Source organism: Epinephelus lanceolatus, chromosome 3 (genome assembly GCF_041903045.1).
Source record: "Epinephelus lanceolatus isolate andai-2023 chromosome 3, ASM4190304v1, whole genome shotgun sequence".
NCBI lineage: Eukaryota > Metazoa > Chordata > Actinopteri > Perciformes > Serranidae > Epinephelus > Epinephelus lanceolatus.
This window is the reverse complement of record NC_135736.1, coordinates 31123746-31141946: the sequence shown is the minus strand read 5'-3', so window position 1 is coordinate 31141946 and position 18201 is coordinate 31123746. Positions and strand designations below refer to the sequence as shown.

Here is an 18201-nt window from a genome sequence, read left to right as displayed (position 1 = left end):
CGCGGGCCCATTCTGAGTGGATCACAAGTGATTCACAAGCATGTCAAGCTTGTAAAAAACACACACATTATATTTGAATAAGAGAAATTTCAGGCACATAGCTTTTATTATGAAGTGCCATTTTCTGCTGCAGAGTGAGTGAGTAACCGACAGCAACTTGACAGAGACAGAAAACTAGCTCAACGACTTGGCCAAATGCACGCATGATACTAAATGTGTTTAACTGTGGGACCTCAAGCTAATGACTAAGGAGAAATCTGGACACCATGGCTGGACCCACTGGGAACCACTGCACTATAGTTCCTAAAAAGCTGGTGAAACACAGCAATACCTCCTTAAATCCTAATCAGTTTTGTTGTTTGCTGGGCTTTAACAGTGGTCTGCAGCTTGACAGGCAATGTCAGCTCATACTCATTTGAAAAACACTGATATGATATGATAAAACATGCAAATGTAAACTGTTCACACTCTAAGCAGCTGAGTTGCATTGTGGGTAATGTATAGGCACCAGGTTTTGACAAGGAAGAAGAAAGCCTGAAGTTGTTTTTAGGACATGTTGCCAAAAAGCTGCTACACATTTACAGAAACACTGATTAATGTGTTTTATCCTCATAAATAAATGAAATGGAATAACATTTACTACAAAATGAGCATTTACTCGCACTAACATGTATCTGTTGAGGTCTTATATATGACAGAAAACACTACAGTGTGAGTGGAACATGAAGCGAATCTGATTAATTATATTCAGGACTCTTCAGGAAATGGTTCGGTGATGATTATACATGTTAAATGATCATTTATAAAACTCGTCTCAAAAATAGATTTTATTGGCCCTGATGAGGCTACGGCGCAGCTTGATGGCCTTGTTTGGTCTGAAAAGAGCATTTAGTCGTAACACAATAAATCCATTTTAGAGCTTAAATAATGAACAGCTTTGTCATCTGGGAGCTTTCTGATTTCTCGCAGGATAACTCCGGATGAGCACGCTGCTTACATTGGCAATCGTTCAGCAACAAGGCCCAGGATGTTTCTAACCACAAGACAACAAAAAGTTTATAGGTTAGAGATTAAAGGGGGAATCCTTTCATTAGGCTTCAGAGGGGCCACCCTCCATGCAGTTCGTTAAGACGTTGAGTTCCCTTTAGGTTGAATATCTGCCCATTTTGAAATGTTATTCTATCAATGACACTTTTATGGTGCATTACGTTAAATGATGAGGTTGTGGTAATTAACATCTGAATAAGGAAGGTTAGGTGAGAGGCAAATAGCCAAATATGTCCCTCTGACAAAAATATCGCCTCCATGTTGAAGCTTCCTGTTTAGAGATTTTTGTTTCATAAATATGTTGTATTAAACAGTGTAAATACAAGTCTCCTGTAAATCACAAACATGCATAACAATTATTACCCCTGCATGAAGAGAGGCATGAAGACTGAGGCCTCTGAGCTGCAGCTCAAGGTGCTGAAATTAAACCCTCCAGATAAATAAAGACATGAAATGCAAGACAGGGTGCAAAATGTCAACTTAAATAAATAGAGGAAAGAATAAGAATAAACAATAAGAATAAAAACACAACATCATATACTGTAAAAAATGGGTTTTAAGAAGAGCTTTAAAAGAAGTCACTGATTCTGCGAGTCTCATCTCCTCAGGCAAGTCGTTCCAAAGCCAAGAGGCCCTGATGGCAAAAGCAAAGTCATCTGTAGATTTCAGCCTCGACTCTGGAGTAGCCAGAAGGGCCTCATCTGACGATCTAAGGCTTCAAATTGGCTTATGTGGAGACAACATTTCTGCTATGTACAGTAGCTTGGGGCCACTCGTCACAAAACGTACATTCAAAGTTGCCAAAATGTGAAATGTCAAAGGCACTGCTTGACAACATGCCAGCACACAGAAAATCTATTTAATTCTATATGATGGAGGTGCTCAAGAAATGCAAATGAGTTGCAGTGACGTCTTGAAGCAAATCTTGCGGGCTATCCTCAGGTCTCACACCGAAAAAGTGAGTCAAGTCGAGCAATGGAAACACGCTTTAGTGACCCATCAGCCATCAGGGAGGTGACAGCTGTCACTGCCTCCTCTCATCAAGACCCAGAGGAGATGGCACCAGCTGCACTGGCATGAACAAACCTCTTTGTCATGATTATCTGCAACATGGACTTTCTGATCTGTGCCAAGGTGGGACAGTGAATTAAGCTTCAGGACAGAGAGGTTTTATAGTACATTGTCATCTTGGCTGTGTGGCTGGTTGTGTTTTCTCAGACATGAAGACAAGAGCTGAAGAAGACAATGAATTCTGAAGCATCTGAGGAGCTGCATCAACAAAGAGAAGAGGTGCTAGATGTAAAGACACAACACCTTCATGAGTAGAAGTGGGCAGAAGTCGATCACTGGAGTCCTTGTGTTGTTGCTGTTAGAGGTTGCTTTTGGCTGACTGTGTTGTTGTAGTCTGAAGGTGTGGGGAAGGAGGAGACAGTTCTCATCCAGGACTGCAAGGAAGCAAAAAAAGCTCTTGCATGAACAAAAAAGAATAAAGAAGAGAAGAAAGAAAAGAAGCAAGAAAGTCTGGCAACTTTTCTGCTCTATGGAAACAGGCAGCTGTGGAAGACGTAAAATCTTGTAATATCTTAAAGTGAAAGTACACAAGTATTATCAGCACACACACTGTAAGCTAAATCTGAATCTTCATTGTAACTATTAAGCATGCAAAACACATACTGGACCATAAATCACTGCACATTCTGTATTCAACATTTGTACTGCTATATTTGACTTACTGTTTGGAAGTTTGGGGCAACACTTACAAAAGCAACTTACAACCATTAAACATCCTTCAACAGAGAGCAATCAAGACAGTACACAATGTTGGATACAGGGAACACACCAACACACTGTTTTTAAAGCCACATGCAGTGACATTTTTTGATCCGATCCAATTTAAAACGGCAATAATCATGTTTAAAGCGAGAAGTAATTCACTTCCGGGCAACATTCAAAAAATGTTTTGTGACAGGGAGAGAGGTTATAATTTAAGAAAACAATGTGTTTGTACAACTAAGAAGCGTCTGTGTATTTCAGTGTATGGGGTGGACTTGTGGCTGCGTGATGAGTTGAAACGAGGCACAAATATAAATTTAAAAAAATATATACAAAAAATATATTTATCTATTTATCTAGATGAGGAAAGGTTGTGTTAGAGGAGTGCATATTCATTTAGTAACACTAAGTGGTACATGGACTGTAAATAAACTGGGTTTGTTACTTATTTATTTAATTGGTTGGTAAATAGACTGGGAGTAGTTGTACATTAGTTGAAACTAAACATGGGAATTTGTTGAAAGAATATATGAGTTAAAAGAAGAAATGTAAGAAAGGGGTAGGGACATATAAGTTTTACTTCTACATACTCCTTTAGGGACACTGATAGATTTATTCATTCATTCATTCATTCATTCAATATATGTAGTAGAGTAAGATGAACAATGTTTTCCTCTGAAATTTAGTGGAGTAAGCAGGAAATGGAAAATCCTATGAAAAGTTAAAGTACCTCAAGTGCAGTACTGGTGTAAACAATACTCCACCAACAAAACTGGTCGTAATATCTTCTCTCTTTCATATATTTGTCTCTCAGATGTTATCCCAGAGGTGAACCAGTTAACGATAGGGGATGATAGACGACCACCATCCAGCACTCATGCCTCAGTAGGAGACCAGTGGTGTGAAGCTGAGGTCATTTTATATCCCGAGGCAAAAGACATGTATGTTACATCGAGATATTTCCACGGGACGCCCTGTTCCACTTTTTATGGTTAATTATGCTGCTATTTGTAGAGAAGACAACATCAAAAAGTAATTAATTCAACACCAACAGTGGGCATGCTGCATCAAGTACAGGTAGCTTTCTTATTATTATTATTAAGGCACACTTTTTGTTTGTTTTATGCTTTTTGTTTACACACACAACCCACACTTAGATGCATGGAGAGTGCAAAAAGAATCTGTCCAATATTCCTTCTCTCTTTCCTTGTCCTGTCTCGTGTGTGTCTCCCTGGTAATCACTCGCCCTGCACTATTGTTGATAAATTTTTTTTTAAAAAAGTACAGGTAGCATTGTTGTTGAATGATGTCACCAAAAATGGCAACCTTCAACCTTAAAAAACACCTGACAGTGCTGAGTACATTTTTGGTGACAGTCCAGTTTTGAGATTATGAAATCATTTTAGTGTAATATAACCTTGTCTCATGGAGAAAGATGATCCTTCCATTTATACAAGGACTTAATGTGCACCAAAACTGGATAACCACAGTTCCCATTGACAGAAGTATATATACATTTGCATTGTCTGATGTAGACAAATAATCAGACTGGCATGAACTCAATTCTTGTTTTAGCTGTGAGAGACGTGCACATATATGCAGAGACCAGCAGAAACTTGTTTTATAAGCGTAGCTCGTGAGCACAACATGATCCCAGATGTCTTCAGCAACCACCAGTGTTGAGTTTATGAGTTGGACTGAGACTGTAAGCAATATAACAGTTTCTTTTCTCCTCGGATGTTACATAACCAAATGAATCCAAATATAAACTTTGCTTATATGTCTGTATGATGAATGTGCATTTGTCCTGTGAGTTTCCATAGTGCCTGCCATATACTCAGTCCCTGCACACACTTGTCCAAAGATCCTAATACTCTGTTTATGATACACGGAGGGAGATAGCTAATCTCATCACAAATCAAGCCCGGCACACTCAGTCCACAGGAACTCATCAGCCGTGACTTCAGACAGTCACAATGTATATACTCAACTGCACTCAGTTTAACAAGGAGAAACTTTTTTCAGGCAGATTGCGACATTTAGGCACATAAAGTCCCTTTAATAGATACTAACAGTAAATCTTCTTTGGTAATGTTGCACTTATGCTCTCTAGTAGATTTAATAGTGGATCTTTGGGCCAAAACCGGTCCATCAGACGAACTCATGCTGTCTTTTCCAGGTTTCTAAAAATAATGGTTATATCCAAAAATGTTGTTTAAGTGAAGGTACTATACAGTGCAGCCATCTCGTCTGTATGCTAAGTGCTAACACTACAAACCAGCCATTTGCAGTGGGCATGTTTGAGTGTGTTTATTCACATTTTAACTGACAACCTGCTACATTTGGACGATTGATGTGGCCGCCTGAATGAGATAGGCCATTTCAGCTCCCAGTGCTCTTAACAAACCCTTAATGATTTTATCCAGGAGCAATGTTGGAACAAAACACGACTGACCTAAAGCTAACCTCATTTTCAACCCTGCTTCCGGGCATGTGCTTTATTTGACTTTGTAAGTTGTAGGTTTGAACTCAGTGAGGGTAACAGGGCTGTGACGTGAACTCGTTTCAGCAGGTCGTTTCATTTACAGATATTCATGACAGAACAGATCCATGTGGCAGCTCTTCAGTAGCGTGCGTAAAAGTTCAACAAATAAAATCAAATAAAAAAGTAAAATAGTGTGGTATGTGCCAAAAACTGAGGAATATGACGCAAGAGTGTGTGTGTGTGTGTTTGTGTGTGTGTGTGTGTGTGTGTGTGTTTCAGGTTACAGTTCTTGGAAATAAGCTGTATTTGAGTGTGTTTGTTCTACTTTTTATTGTCCTGTACCTTCTTCTCGAGGGGAGGGGGTCAAGCAGACGGCGTCCAGGGTGGTGTGGGTCTTTTATGATACAGCTTTTTTTGTGCTTCGTTGCATTTTAGGTAGCCTTGTTTAACATCTTGGCCTTTTGGCTAATTCTGGCATTTTTATACCATGTGTATTTATTAATTTGCACTGTCCCTTCTAATCTAAACTAAACTAAACTAAACTAAACCAGGCACAGGCCCAGGGGCCTGAAGTGTCAGGGCCCCCCCTTGGCTTTACCTGCACAATGTCACTCACATTTACAGGTTCCGAACAGGAAGAGACTCAAAATGACCACAAAGAGATGCAAAGAAACTGCAAAGTGAAACCAAATAACTACACAAAAGGACAAAACAAAACATGACCAAAGAAGACACAACATGACCTCAAAGAGACACAAAACACCTACTAGATGCAAAATAACAACAACAAAAGAGGCAACATCGCCAGAAAGACTGCAGCCCCTTTTACACTGCCAGATATTTGGCGAATGTTGGGCTGTGTTGCCGGCAAGCTGCGAGCGTTTAGACACACAGAGCCGGATTGGCAACTTGATCCGAGGTGCCCAATATTCCGCCTCGTAGGGTAGACATATTGGCGGAACCCTTTTAGTTTAAAAAGACCGAGGTGCCCTTCCGCCACGGGAGGGGCTGTTGATGACTTGTGGGAGGAGCTGTTGATGACGCCACACATGCGACCCACTGGCGGTGGATAAACAGGAAACAGCTGATAGCAGGAATGAGCTGCTGGTAGCAAGAGGGAAATGCAAACCTGACAGACACTGTAAAGATGAGTAACTGGGGAAACAAGGAATTGCGCACCCTCCTTGCCCTCACAAATGAAGACGCCATTAACCGTCAGATGACGGGGACGGTGAAGGACGGGCCAACTTATGAGAGAATCGCCGAAGGACTGACCAGCCGTGGCTTCTCGTTTTGTTACTTGCTCACGCCCCCTATTGCCCAGAAAAAGGCGCATTCTGTATGAACAAAAGTAGACAGGCGGCATTTCGCTGCACTACCTGATATTGTTTTTATACTGCCAATGCTGTAAAAAGACAGATTGGGCTTTCCTGCACATTTGCACAATTCCTATATAAAAAGGGCTGAAGTGTCTTGCTCTTATGTAGCAAAGGTGATGGGGCCTTTTGCATATCTGTGCCCAAGGGCCCACTGTCTCATAATCCACCAGTGGCCTTCACCACCCCTTACAGCGTCTGCTGGTCTTCTCTGGTGCGGCTGCCGTACCACACTGCAGCAGGAGTAAACTCATAATTCATAAGCTCAAAAAATGGTCCTTTGTTTGGCAAAAAGCAGTTAATTATGTGCTGCTATCTGATTTGTCTAAAAGTGCAGCCTTTGATAATGATTGTGTTTTGCTATTGTTCAGTTCAAAGACTCTGGGTGTTGATGTTTGCTGTGAGCCATAACAGTTAGAGAGCTCCTACTTCTACATGCATAACAACTACATGCAGCATCTCTAACCTTGTGTCTGCTCACCCTCCCTGGCCCAGCACGCATGGCCTGAGGCAGACAGGCAGTGCACCATGAAACTGGGTTTAATGTAATACTCCTGACTCTTAATACACTCTTTGCATTTATTATCCTTGTTAAAAAGTACATATAAAATCCATATAAAGAGCTGAACAGAAAAAGATAAAAAAAATATAGGAATGTGAAGAATGTTGATGCATGTTGTCAAGTGTTGCATAAGAAGGGTGACATGAGCACTGATGCTGGAATAATTAGATGTAGTATGCATCACTCAATCCTCGTAAAGCTGAACCAGCAGCAGAGACACACTTAATACTGTATAAACAGCATCACTAGGAGACTGTATAGTGCATTCATTAGCAGTGAGCAGTGTGATTGACTAGAGAAATTTTGTAGCTATGGCACCTGTAGTAGGGTATTTTAAAATTATCATTGTGCCCCAAATGAAGGTAACCTGTTCTCATTTTCAAGCGCTTTTATTGTTTATTTCTCTCCCTACATCTCCTAAAACTCACATTAGAGTATTTAACTATCAGGAAAGATGAGTCTCCATGTTATTTGCTCTTACAGGGAATTTATTCAGTCAGTGCATTCTACATCTCTGTTAATATGACAACATAGAATTTTATCACAGCTCTTTTTATATGTTTGAATCCTTCTCAATCCCATCAATTCCCATCTTTTTGTTTGTTTGTTGTTGTTTTGTGACAGACTGACAGTCTGAAAATGAGCCAGTGAATGTCCAAATATGCGTTTAAATGTCATTGAGATGAAACTATAATGTGTATGTTTTAGTAGCTAAAGTGCAGAATAGGAAAACAAACAAACAAAAAAAATGTGATGCAACTCTTCTAAGAAAAGCGTGACAAAAACAAGGCTACAACCGGTTGTGGAAAGAAACTAAGTATATTTATTTAAGTCATGTGCTACTTTATATTTTTTCTTGTAGTTTTTCTCCACTGCATTTATAAGGTACCAATGATTATATTTTAGATAAAATTATATTTTTGCACAATTTTCAAAGACACAAAATTACAAAAAAAAAAGCAACAACAACAACAAAAAACTGCAGGGAGAGGTGACATACCAAACCAAACCAAACTAAACCCAAAAACTACATTAAAACTTCACAGTGTTATCAGAAACAAAAAAGTTAACACACAAAGAATAAAATGACAACATAAAAGTGATGGCAAACTAATAACAAAATATATAGTTATTAAGTTAGTTAGTTAGTTAGTTACTAGTTGCTTCAGTATTAACATGCATTTTAAATGTAATAATAACAATAACATCAACAATATGTAATGTACAATATAAAATAATGTAACAATGACAGGCCCCATTTTGGCTGCATCGTGTGTAATTTTACTGTTCTACTTTTTTTTTTTTGATAATACTTATGTCCTTCTACTCAAGTAAGATTTTAAATGAATGTGTTTTACTTGTAACAGAATATTAGATATATTTCTACTTTTACTGAAGTAAAATATCATAATAGTTCTTCCACCACTGGCTGTAACTTCAGTCCTGTGGTTTCCAGCCCACTGCATAAAATTGTGTTTTATAATTTAATAGTTTTTTCTTCTTTTTGTGAAATATTGGAGGCTTTTAGCTCACCAGGCCTTTTAAAAATCCATCTGAAATTCAGCTGAGAAGTAAAAATAACTTTCATTTTACCAGGCAAAAAGGTTTATGGTTGGGACCCACTGTGTTATACAGAAAAGCTTCTAATTACGAGTTACCCTGAATGCACCATAACTGGGCGGGCTCAGTGTGGTCCAATAGAATGCAGCAGCCAGAGACACGTTGAAAACAGACATGTCAGCCTCCAGCGCCTAAAGAGCAGCAGGTATCTGAGTGGTTTTACTGGACTGAGCTCCACAATGGTAAGTTTACTACAAAGTTAGCTCAACCAAACGTTTATGTCTCTTTCTGTTCAGCTGCGTCACCTTTACATTTAACCAGCAGGACACTGGCTGCGGCCTCTCGCTTCCGTGTTGGCAGGCTATGAAAACACAACAGTTACCTTCGTTATAAACTCTATCAGCTGGTTTATTTACTTCTCTTGTGTTATCTCAGGTTGTTGCAGACTCACAGTCCCCCGACACAGGGACCATCCTTCGTGTCAGAGGCCGGCTGGAATTGAAATGTCAGCTAGACTGCACAGATGGTATGTTCACGGACATTTTACTACAGTATATTTGAACGTAGTGGTTCTCAAAGTTGGATCCCATGAGGTTTAAGGGGATCCCAGCAACAGTGTAATTGTGCCAGCATGATTTAAGTGCATACTTTGGTCACAGGGTTCACTTTCCTTGCTGCTGTGCCCTTTATCTATTAGTAAAAAGGAGATCGGTTACATTACAGGAAAGCATTCACAACCCAGATATGTAACTTTCCTAACAACGCACCTGCAGGACCATAGTCAGGATTTTAGGGATGCAAAACAAGCCTTGAAACAAGTGTCTTCCATATTAGACCGTATAAACTTACTATATAAATACTGCTACAATATACAAATGTAATTTACTTGCTACATGTAGTAGGTAAATGCTGTCTCAAAGCCTTTCCCACAATACCAGGAATATAAGTTCCCATTAAAAATGTCAAATTCCATGATTTTGATTTATATGTTTGGACTTAAACGGTTGACTCTGATTGCTTTTGGTCTTAAACAAATGTCTGAATCAAGCATAAAACCATTGAATGGGAAATATATGTGTAATTGTGTTATGAAAATGCTTCCTCAAGATGGTAAATTTCCCTGAAACCAAGGACTTCGGTGTCCTGACTGGTAGCCACAGAACCGGTGATTGTCTTACATGCACACAACAGAAACAAGCAGGTATGGAAGAAACGGGTAGAAAAGACAGCAGACAAGAGAAAGGCAAAATGCTGATGTTAAGATTCTAGTGGGACTTATTAGGTAAAGATAAATTAATGTCAGTAAAGTGCCATGCCACATTAAAGGATGTGCACCTGTTTCCATTGTGTCTTAAGATTGACTGAATGATAAGATGTATAACAATACACATGGCAGCAAGAATGATACCAGCAGGATATAAAATAGATTGTGTTAACAGTGCAGTAGTTGTTTAACATCTAATGTCGTCTCTCTGTCTTCTTTCAGCTCCGCTCATGCACAAAGTCATCTCGAAAACATTTGAGGCGCTTCACTCTCAGGTGAAATCTGAATCCTGTGTTTTGACAGTTTGTGACAGTCCTGTTTTCATTTGGCCAAACAGAGGTGTTTATGCAACACCTGAAGAAATAACTCCTGGCACGCTTTGTGAAGATCTACAGCAATGGATACAGTAAGTTCACTTTTTCAAATCTTTTCTGTCTTGTAGGGAACCCTCGGCTTTTTTTGATTGTTTGGCTGCATTGTAATTGAGAATTGTATTTATTTCAGGACAGATGACCAAGAGAGCACTGGCAAGAGATCCGCAAAAAAGAAACTCAAAAAAAGTTCAGGAGTGGTATGTACATCTTGTGTTTACGGAGATGGGTTAACGTTGAGGTTTTTCCGACATGAACTGTACAGATAGGGGAATACCAAGTTGTGAAACACTGCAGAACACTTTTTCTTTTTCTTTTTTTTAATTTTCCCCCATGTGAGCCACAAGATATATAGCACATATATATAAATACATGGCATCTTAGCAGCATTTTGTATTAGGGCTGTCACAATACCAGACTAGTAAAGAAAAACGATACTTGACATCTCTTATGACACCACAGCAAAAATGCCTTAGGCACACATAATTGTAATGATATTTTGTAACAACATGCACACTGTGCTAGTACAGGAAATCGTAACTGTACAGTGTACACACCCCTCCAGTCACATTGTGGCTTTGTTGCTGGAGAGAATGCCAAAACAGCCACAGGTTCAGGAGCAGTTGATTTTCTTCTCCGTTGTTGTATTGATGCAGCCTTGGGGTAAAAATCTGATTGTTGATTGTTCTTTTTATAGCTTTGGTACTTCAGACACTATCAAATGTATAATTAATGGAGATTGTAGCACTTTAAAAATTGGATAACTACTGGGAAAGTGCTGATCTACTGATAGTTTTGACAGCCTGTTTTTGTTTTGTAAATGTGCAATGAGTCCGACTATTTTCTTAGTCAACTGAGGGCGAGATTTGTAAGACGTCTGAAAAAAATGAAAACTACCCCTTACAGTCTCCCAGAGCTCAAGGCGACACCTTCACATCTTCTTTGTTTCATCTGATCAACAGAAACACACAAATATTCAGTTTTCTTTTGTAAAAATGTTATCACAGCACAGAATGTCTAATGTACTTAGGGTACACTACTAGGCCATTCGTGAGATTTGAATCCACAATCCCTAGCACCAGCCTTTGTGTGAGGTAAGATCAGGGGCTCATGAAAGTGTTTATTATGTGCCATATGTTCATTCATTGTATCCTACACTGCAGATTAATTATTTAGTCCATACAGTGTCAGAGAAAAGAGAAAAAAAACTGTCACAGTTTCACAAGGTTCAAGGTGTCTTCAAATGTTTTGTCTGACCAACAGTCCAGAACCTAAAGATACTCAGGTTACTGTCACAGAAGTTCACCTATGTCTTGTTTTGGTTCTCATGTTTGTGTGTGCTTATGCTCATAAATTCACACTTGTCTTTCAGAGTGTCATTAACCTTCGCCTGATGACAGAGGCAACAAGGAAGGGCCCTCTTCCAGCCCCGATCCTCAGCAGAACAGTCCAGAAATCCCACTTCCTGTCTACAACTCTTCCCATGGACTGTGTCGTTCGGACCACCAGCGATGACACGATCAAAGAGTATGTTTTACCTAAAAATTAAATATCACTGACCAAACACCCAAACCTCTCTGCATCAGTGTCAGTAAACCTGAACTCACCACCAGCCACTTCCATGACTTGCTCTGCTCACTGTGAGAGATTTTTGTTCTGGTGTTGCAGTGCCTTCGAACGCCTGCTGGAGGCGCTAACTAATCAGCTGAATGAGATGGAGAAAGTAACCCTACAATACATGAAGGGGACCACACTGCTGGTACCTGAGCCGCTCCACTTCCTCCTTCCAGAGCCAAAAGGACTGGTGACTGTAGTTTACCCAACAGGAGTGCCTGACAGCCAACTAGAGACACAGCGCAAGGTACGAACCACGGTCCACAGAGTCTTTAAAATCAAAACAGACAGAAAATATGTTCTCCTGATGTTGAAGCTGTTACTTTGTCATAATTCTAATTGCTCAAAGGACATATTCTACATTTATCCAACAGGCCCATTGTACTTGCATGAAGCACTGCCTGAGTTAAAAGCATAGAAATCTTTATTGTGTTTTAAGTGTGGCTGCATGAGGTACTTATCCATAGTCAGTGTATTACATGGATTAGATGGCACGCCCCCAGTTTTGAGAAGCAAGCAGGAGTACTGACACAGAAGCAAGTATTTTCACAGCTTTACCTTGCTGCAGACAGCGATTTCAAACGGGGAACTGAAGCTGTATTATCACTTTCTTCAAAGCCAGACTCCATTGAGAAAAAAAGTAATTTAACATTGCCGAACACAGGCGCTCCTGTTCTGTTGCTGCCTCAATCAGATCATTTTTTTGTGTGTTATTGTGACTTTGGCATTTAAAGGGGTTAGTTTGGATTCACCAAAGTCTCACAATAACACAAACTAACAAACTGATCCAGGCAGTGGTAGATCAATAGCTTCTGTGTTCAGCGAACCAAAGTTACTGTTTTTGTCAATGGAGTCTGGTGGCTTTGACAAGAGTGTAAATGTTGAACTTCAGCCGTTAATGGCTTCCCTGTTGGAACAGACGGAAAGTTAAAGCAGTGAAAATACTCTCAATATAGCGTCCACTTCAATTGTTATAGATGTTTTGAGTGGGACTTTTTTTAGGTGGTTAAAATGCATTTTGCACATGCCCCCCATCCAGCAACTTCACTGGCTTCCCATTGATTTCAAGATTCTGCTTCTCACCTTTAAGGGCTGTCATAATCCAGCCCCTTCCTACCTGTCTGAACTCCTTCATATCTACAAACCGTCTTGCACTCTTAGATCTTCTTCTGCAATCCAACTCACATCACCATCGGCCTGCTTGACTACCATGGGTTGTAGAGCCTTCAGCCGCTCTGCCCCTTGCCCCCGGATTTCTCTCCCCCACAATATTTGCAATATTGACTCCCTTTCCACTCTCAAATCCCGCCTGAAAACACACCTTCTTAAGCTGGCATATTCGGTCTGATTTAATGGCGACACACATATTGAGACTTGCACTGATAATGATTTTATAATGATGATTTATACCTAATATTTATAATTACAATTTTTGTCTAGTCATTTAATTCACTTTTATTGTATGTTTCAGAATTGTTTTTTTTTTAATTTTTACATTTGATTGTACACAAAATCTCTGTCTATATAGGAACTGCATCAACAGTTTGAGCTACCCGATGACTGGCCCTATTTTAGAAGAGCCAACACTTACCACTTTCCCAATGAGCCCTACAAAGACGGCTACCTCCGAAATCCTCATCTGGTCCTCACACATCCCACACTGGACAATGGAAAGGTGTGACTAATCAGCAAATTAAAGTCTGTCACACTCTATCTCCTCTTTTGAAGATGGATAATGAAACTCACTCTGCAAGGAAGAGTAACCTTGATTTATCTTTTCTCATGTGTGTTATCTCTTCTTAAGGTGTATTTGGTCCAGGGGATCTACAGCTATCACCACTACATGCAGGACCATATGGATGACAATGGTTGGGGCTGTGCTTATCGCTCCCTCCAGACCATCTGCTCGTGGTTCCAGCAGCAAGGCTACGTAGAGCGGGCAGTGCCCCCTCACAAGGAGATCCAACAGGTACAGTCGTGGTCCTGTAAATACAATACACTGCATTGCTATCACAATACAATAAAAATGTCCAAATGGCTGGTTTAAATGGGCTCTCACCTTCCAGGCTTTAGTGGATGTTGGAGACAAACAGGCCTCCTTTGTTGGATCACGCCAGTGGATCGGATCCATTGAGGTGTCAGCTGTTCTGAATCAGCTGCTTGGGGTCACTTCCAAGATCATGTTTGTGAGGTGTGTTGTGTGACACCTATGGATAGCATGTAGTATGTTCGTATTGTTTGGGTTCAACTGATGATAAATGTTTGGACTCTTTAGTCAAGGGTCTGAGTTGGCATCCAAAGGCAGAGAACTGGCCAACCACTTCCTCACTGAGGGGACTCCCATCATGATTGGTAAGCTGGATGTCTCACCTATTTCAGAACTGTTCCTAAACTAATCACTTAGGCCTTTTAATTAAATGTAAAGAGACAGTTCAACCCCAAATCAAAAATACATATTTTTCCTTTTGCCTCTGGTGTTTTTTACCAAACTAGATTATTTTGGTGTGAGCTGCTCAGTGTTGGAGATATCAGCCGTAGAGATGTCTGCCTTCTCTCAGATATAATGTAATAAGATGGTACATGACTTGTGGTGCTTAAAGCACCGAACAAAATACATTTTAAAAACTCAACAGTTATGTCTCTCAAGAAAATCCACAGACCTTGTTGTGAAGAGTTTCATGTAGAAACTAGGTCAGCACCAATACAATACTGGGGTACACCTGTGGTGCACCAAGTAAGCAGAGTCTGCACATCACTTAAAAGGCGTCCCACCTGGCGCATATGCCAGATGCCCCTCTCAATTCAAGCAGCAAAAGCAGCGTGTACGCCTACTTTGATCATATGGCTGATACAAACACAACAGTCATTTAATATTGCGATTTGGCCCTAAATTGCGGAGTACAATACATTATGCTATCACAACTGAGTAAGAGCAGCCAGCAGGGGGTTGCTGGTATCATTTTTTCTCTGAAGCATCGTCACAGCCATGAGCACACCCACTATTTTCTTGCTACCGAACTACACTTGCCACTGAATCACCGTGCAGAAGGAAGTGTGCATCTACTCATGGACGAGAGGCTCATACTTGTGACGGCAAGAGATGTAAATATTAATGGCATCCTACTTTGCTGAGATGGAAAGTTAGCAGCTCAGTGGTGCTAGGTGAGCTACGTAGCAGTAGATGCACATTCCAAGGTCTGCACCTAGGCAAAGCAGAACATGTTAAAGTAGGAAAATCTGTTTTTGATTTTGGGGTGAACTGTCCCTTTTAAACAGCTTACACATCATTTGTGCATATAGTGGTACAGAATCTTTAACATGAACAATAATAACACCTAAACTATAGCAATTTGGCCCCTCAATGCAAATTATATATGGCTGATTTAGTAAAGGGAGGCTTTACAGAAACACAAACACAGCCTAAGTCAAAACTTAGTAAAGTTTTTTCCTAAGATGAACGCATGCAATCTTTTCATGTCACTGTTTCCTGTTGCAGGAGGGGGAGTTTTAGCTCACACTATTCTCGGTGTGGCATGGAGTGAGACCACCGGGCAGATCCGCTATCTCATCCTCGATCCACATTACACAGGAGCAGAGGACTTACAGGTTATCACAGACAAGGTAACTGTTAAAAGCATCTGCAGTGGCTGCATTTCTCTCTGTAAAGTACATGTTTTCACATACTGCATTGTGTTATGGTTTGTGTATTATCTTTCACAGGGCTGGTGTGGCTGGAAAGGTCCAGAGTTTTGGGATCAAACTGCGTATTATAATCTGTGTCTGCCTCAGAGGCCAAAGGTCATCTGAGCTCTCACAGCCTGTCTGACAGACATCAGAGACATTGGTAAAGCATCTGCAAAATTTAGCAGTGACATAATAACCTGTCTGTTTTATGGAAATGTGTCCGACATTGCAAATTTGAGTAATTTTTGTAATTATGTTAATTTTATTATAATTTACTCCTTCATGAACCATTGTCTTAGCAACACAGGCACAAATACAGTTGGATATGGTTTGGTACTGAAAAGAGAAATTGGTCATGTCATGTTATGTACTTAACGTACTCTCCATTATTTAATATGACAAAGGTTGGTTAAATATTTATACTAAATGGGCTCCTTTCATTCAGGAATACAATGCATCAAGGTCAACAGATTTTTATTTTCACTGGCTGATTTTACAAATGATTAAACTGTACAGTATATTTCCCCTCAATATGACTTTGTTCCTTTTTCAAATTTTGTAAAGTTACAGACTAGAGCTGAAACTTTGGATATTTTTAAGCACAAAAGGCCAAATATTATCTGATTCTAGCCTCACAAAGTATGAGGATTTCATACTTTTCTTTGTCATATATGATAGTAATTTGAATGTTTTCTGGTTTTCTGATCTGTTGTTCAGATGAAACAAGAAAAATAAAGACATCACCTTGGGTTTGGGGAAATTATAATGGGCCTTTTTCACTATTTTCTGACATTTTACAGATACAGAATAATTGTTAGTTTCACCCCCTTTACAGACAACCATATAATACAAGCCCCCAACATTCAATTAACACCTACATTGAAGGATTAGTCTTTTGTGTTAATTTGTAAACAGAAATGTATACTCATTTTTATGCATTCTGAAATATATAAATTTGCCAGTGAATACAGAAATTACACTAATCGTTATTTAGCTGTGGACCTCCTGGAAACATTTAAAGGACCCTCAGGCACTCTTGGTCCTACTCTGAGAACTAAGAAGCTGCTCCTGAATGCAGCCTGTCTGACACAGCCCATTATTGGAAAACAATCACTCCCTGTAATTGAGTTTTCAAAACCAGTTAGTTGTCAGAGTTGAATTGACGCTTTTCTCTTCTCACCAGTAGGCATCATAAAATTTTAATTTTCTTAAAAGTCTTTATAGCTTAGACTGGACGGTTCATTTTGCAGAAACGTGTTGTCACTCTTTGTGATTTCTTCTCCATGGGCCGATTGTGTAACTATGGGACTGCCACAGAAATAGCCCCCCTCATTCAGTCCCCATTTCTACCCCTCCTGCATTGGCATGTAAATTCTATGACAGTGACCAGACACAGGTTTATACGATAGATTCACCCGATTCCTATTGTCCCAAGGACATCGGCATTTCATTAGTGTGTGTCACTTCTAGGTCTAACAATGTTATTAAGAGAAAAAGCGTGACAAATTGTAATGTCAGGGGACGCGCCTTCAGATAATCCCCTTTCTTGTTAATGGGAATGCACTAGGGGGAGCAGTTACTTTGGCATAATAGATCCCCAAAGGAAAAACTAAATGACCTCTTGTCTGTTCCTCTACCAGTTGTGATTCTTGATATTTTTAAGTAATTTAAACCTCTAGCTGCCAAAGATGAATTACTGCAGGGTAATGTGTTTCTCTGTAAAGTAATGGTGCTGACAAGCTGCTAAATATGAAAAATAATAAATGAAATCCACTTTGTAGGAAAAAAGTATGAGCTCAAACAAGCACTATGATAGTAGCTGACTCACCAAACACACTTTACTAACTTACTATACTTTGTTGTTGTTGCTGTGAAATGGTGTCATGAATTTATTTTACCAAAGGTCAAACAATTTATATATATATATATATATATATATAAAAACACTGCAGTTTGGTGAATGTCTGGGTTAAGGTACATTGTTCCTGGTAAGTTAACCATATGAAGAATTTATATTTAGTATAGGTTACATTTTTTCCAGGAACTAACGCCATATATTGATATACATATGTATGTATGTATGTATGTATGTGTATATATATATATATATATATATATTTTCGGGGTCTGCTAAACAAATCGAGTGTGTATATCTATCTATTTTTTTCAATTTATAATTTTTTTTTAATAACCAACTCACTATACTTATACTCTGAATCTGTATCAGTTTTTTTTTTTTGCCAAGCAGGTATTCACCAGGTATTCACGTAAGTTTTTTTTTTTTTTTTTGGTGCGTAACAATAAATACAAAAGAGAATATAAAGGAAGTACTGCAAAAATAAAAAAAGAAAGTCTCGCAAAATAAACGTCTAAAATAAAATGTGGGTGAAAAAATACCACAAATAAAATATCTACAATCAACTATGCATTTTAAAATAAAAAAGCAAAGGCTCTAGCCCACGACA

The 18201-nt window shown here is 39.3% G+C and overlaps 1 protein-coding gene across 1 annotated transcript; it reads left to right on the top strand.

The window, feature by feature from the left end:
- The first annotated feature begins 8953 nt into the window (after positions 1 to 8953).
- Positions 8954 to 16267, top strand: ufsp2 (ufm1-specific peptidase 2). The gene is made up of 12 exons (XM_033623315.2): positions 8954 to 9045; positions 9239 to 9329; positions 10290 to 10473; positions 10572 to 10638; positions 11811 to 11965; positions 12107 to 12299; positions 13581 to 13727; positions 13857 to 14021; positions 14119 to 14243; positions 14328 to 14404; positions 15549 to 15673; positions 15773 to 16267. The coding sequence occupies exons 1-12, from the start codon at positions 9043 to 9045 to the stop codon at positions 15857 to 15859; spliced, it is 1419 nt and encodes a 472-aa protein (XP_033479206.1). The 5' UTR covers positions 8954 to 9042; the 3' UTR covers positions 15860 to 16267.
- The last annotated feature ends 1934 nt before the right edge of the window (positions 16268 to 18201 follow it).

What these genes read in the sequence shown, in the direction of transcription:
- ufsp2 (XM_033623315.2), top strand. An exon ending in TCAGCTAGACTGCACAGATG is followed by an intron (nt 9,330 to 10,289) that starts GTATGTTCACGG and finishes GTCTTCTTTCAG; the next exon opens with CTCCGCTCATGCACAAAGTC. An exon ending in AACTAGAGACACAGCGCAAG is followed by an intron (nt 12,300 to 13,580) that starts GTACGAACCACG and finishes CTGTCTATATAG; the next exon opens with GAACTGCATCAACAGTTTGA.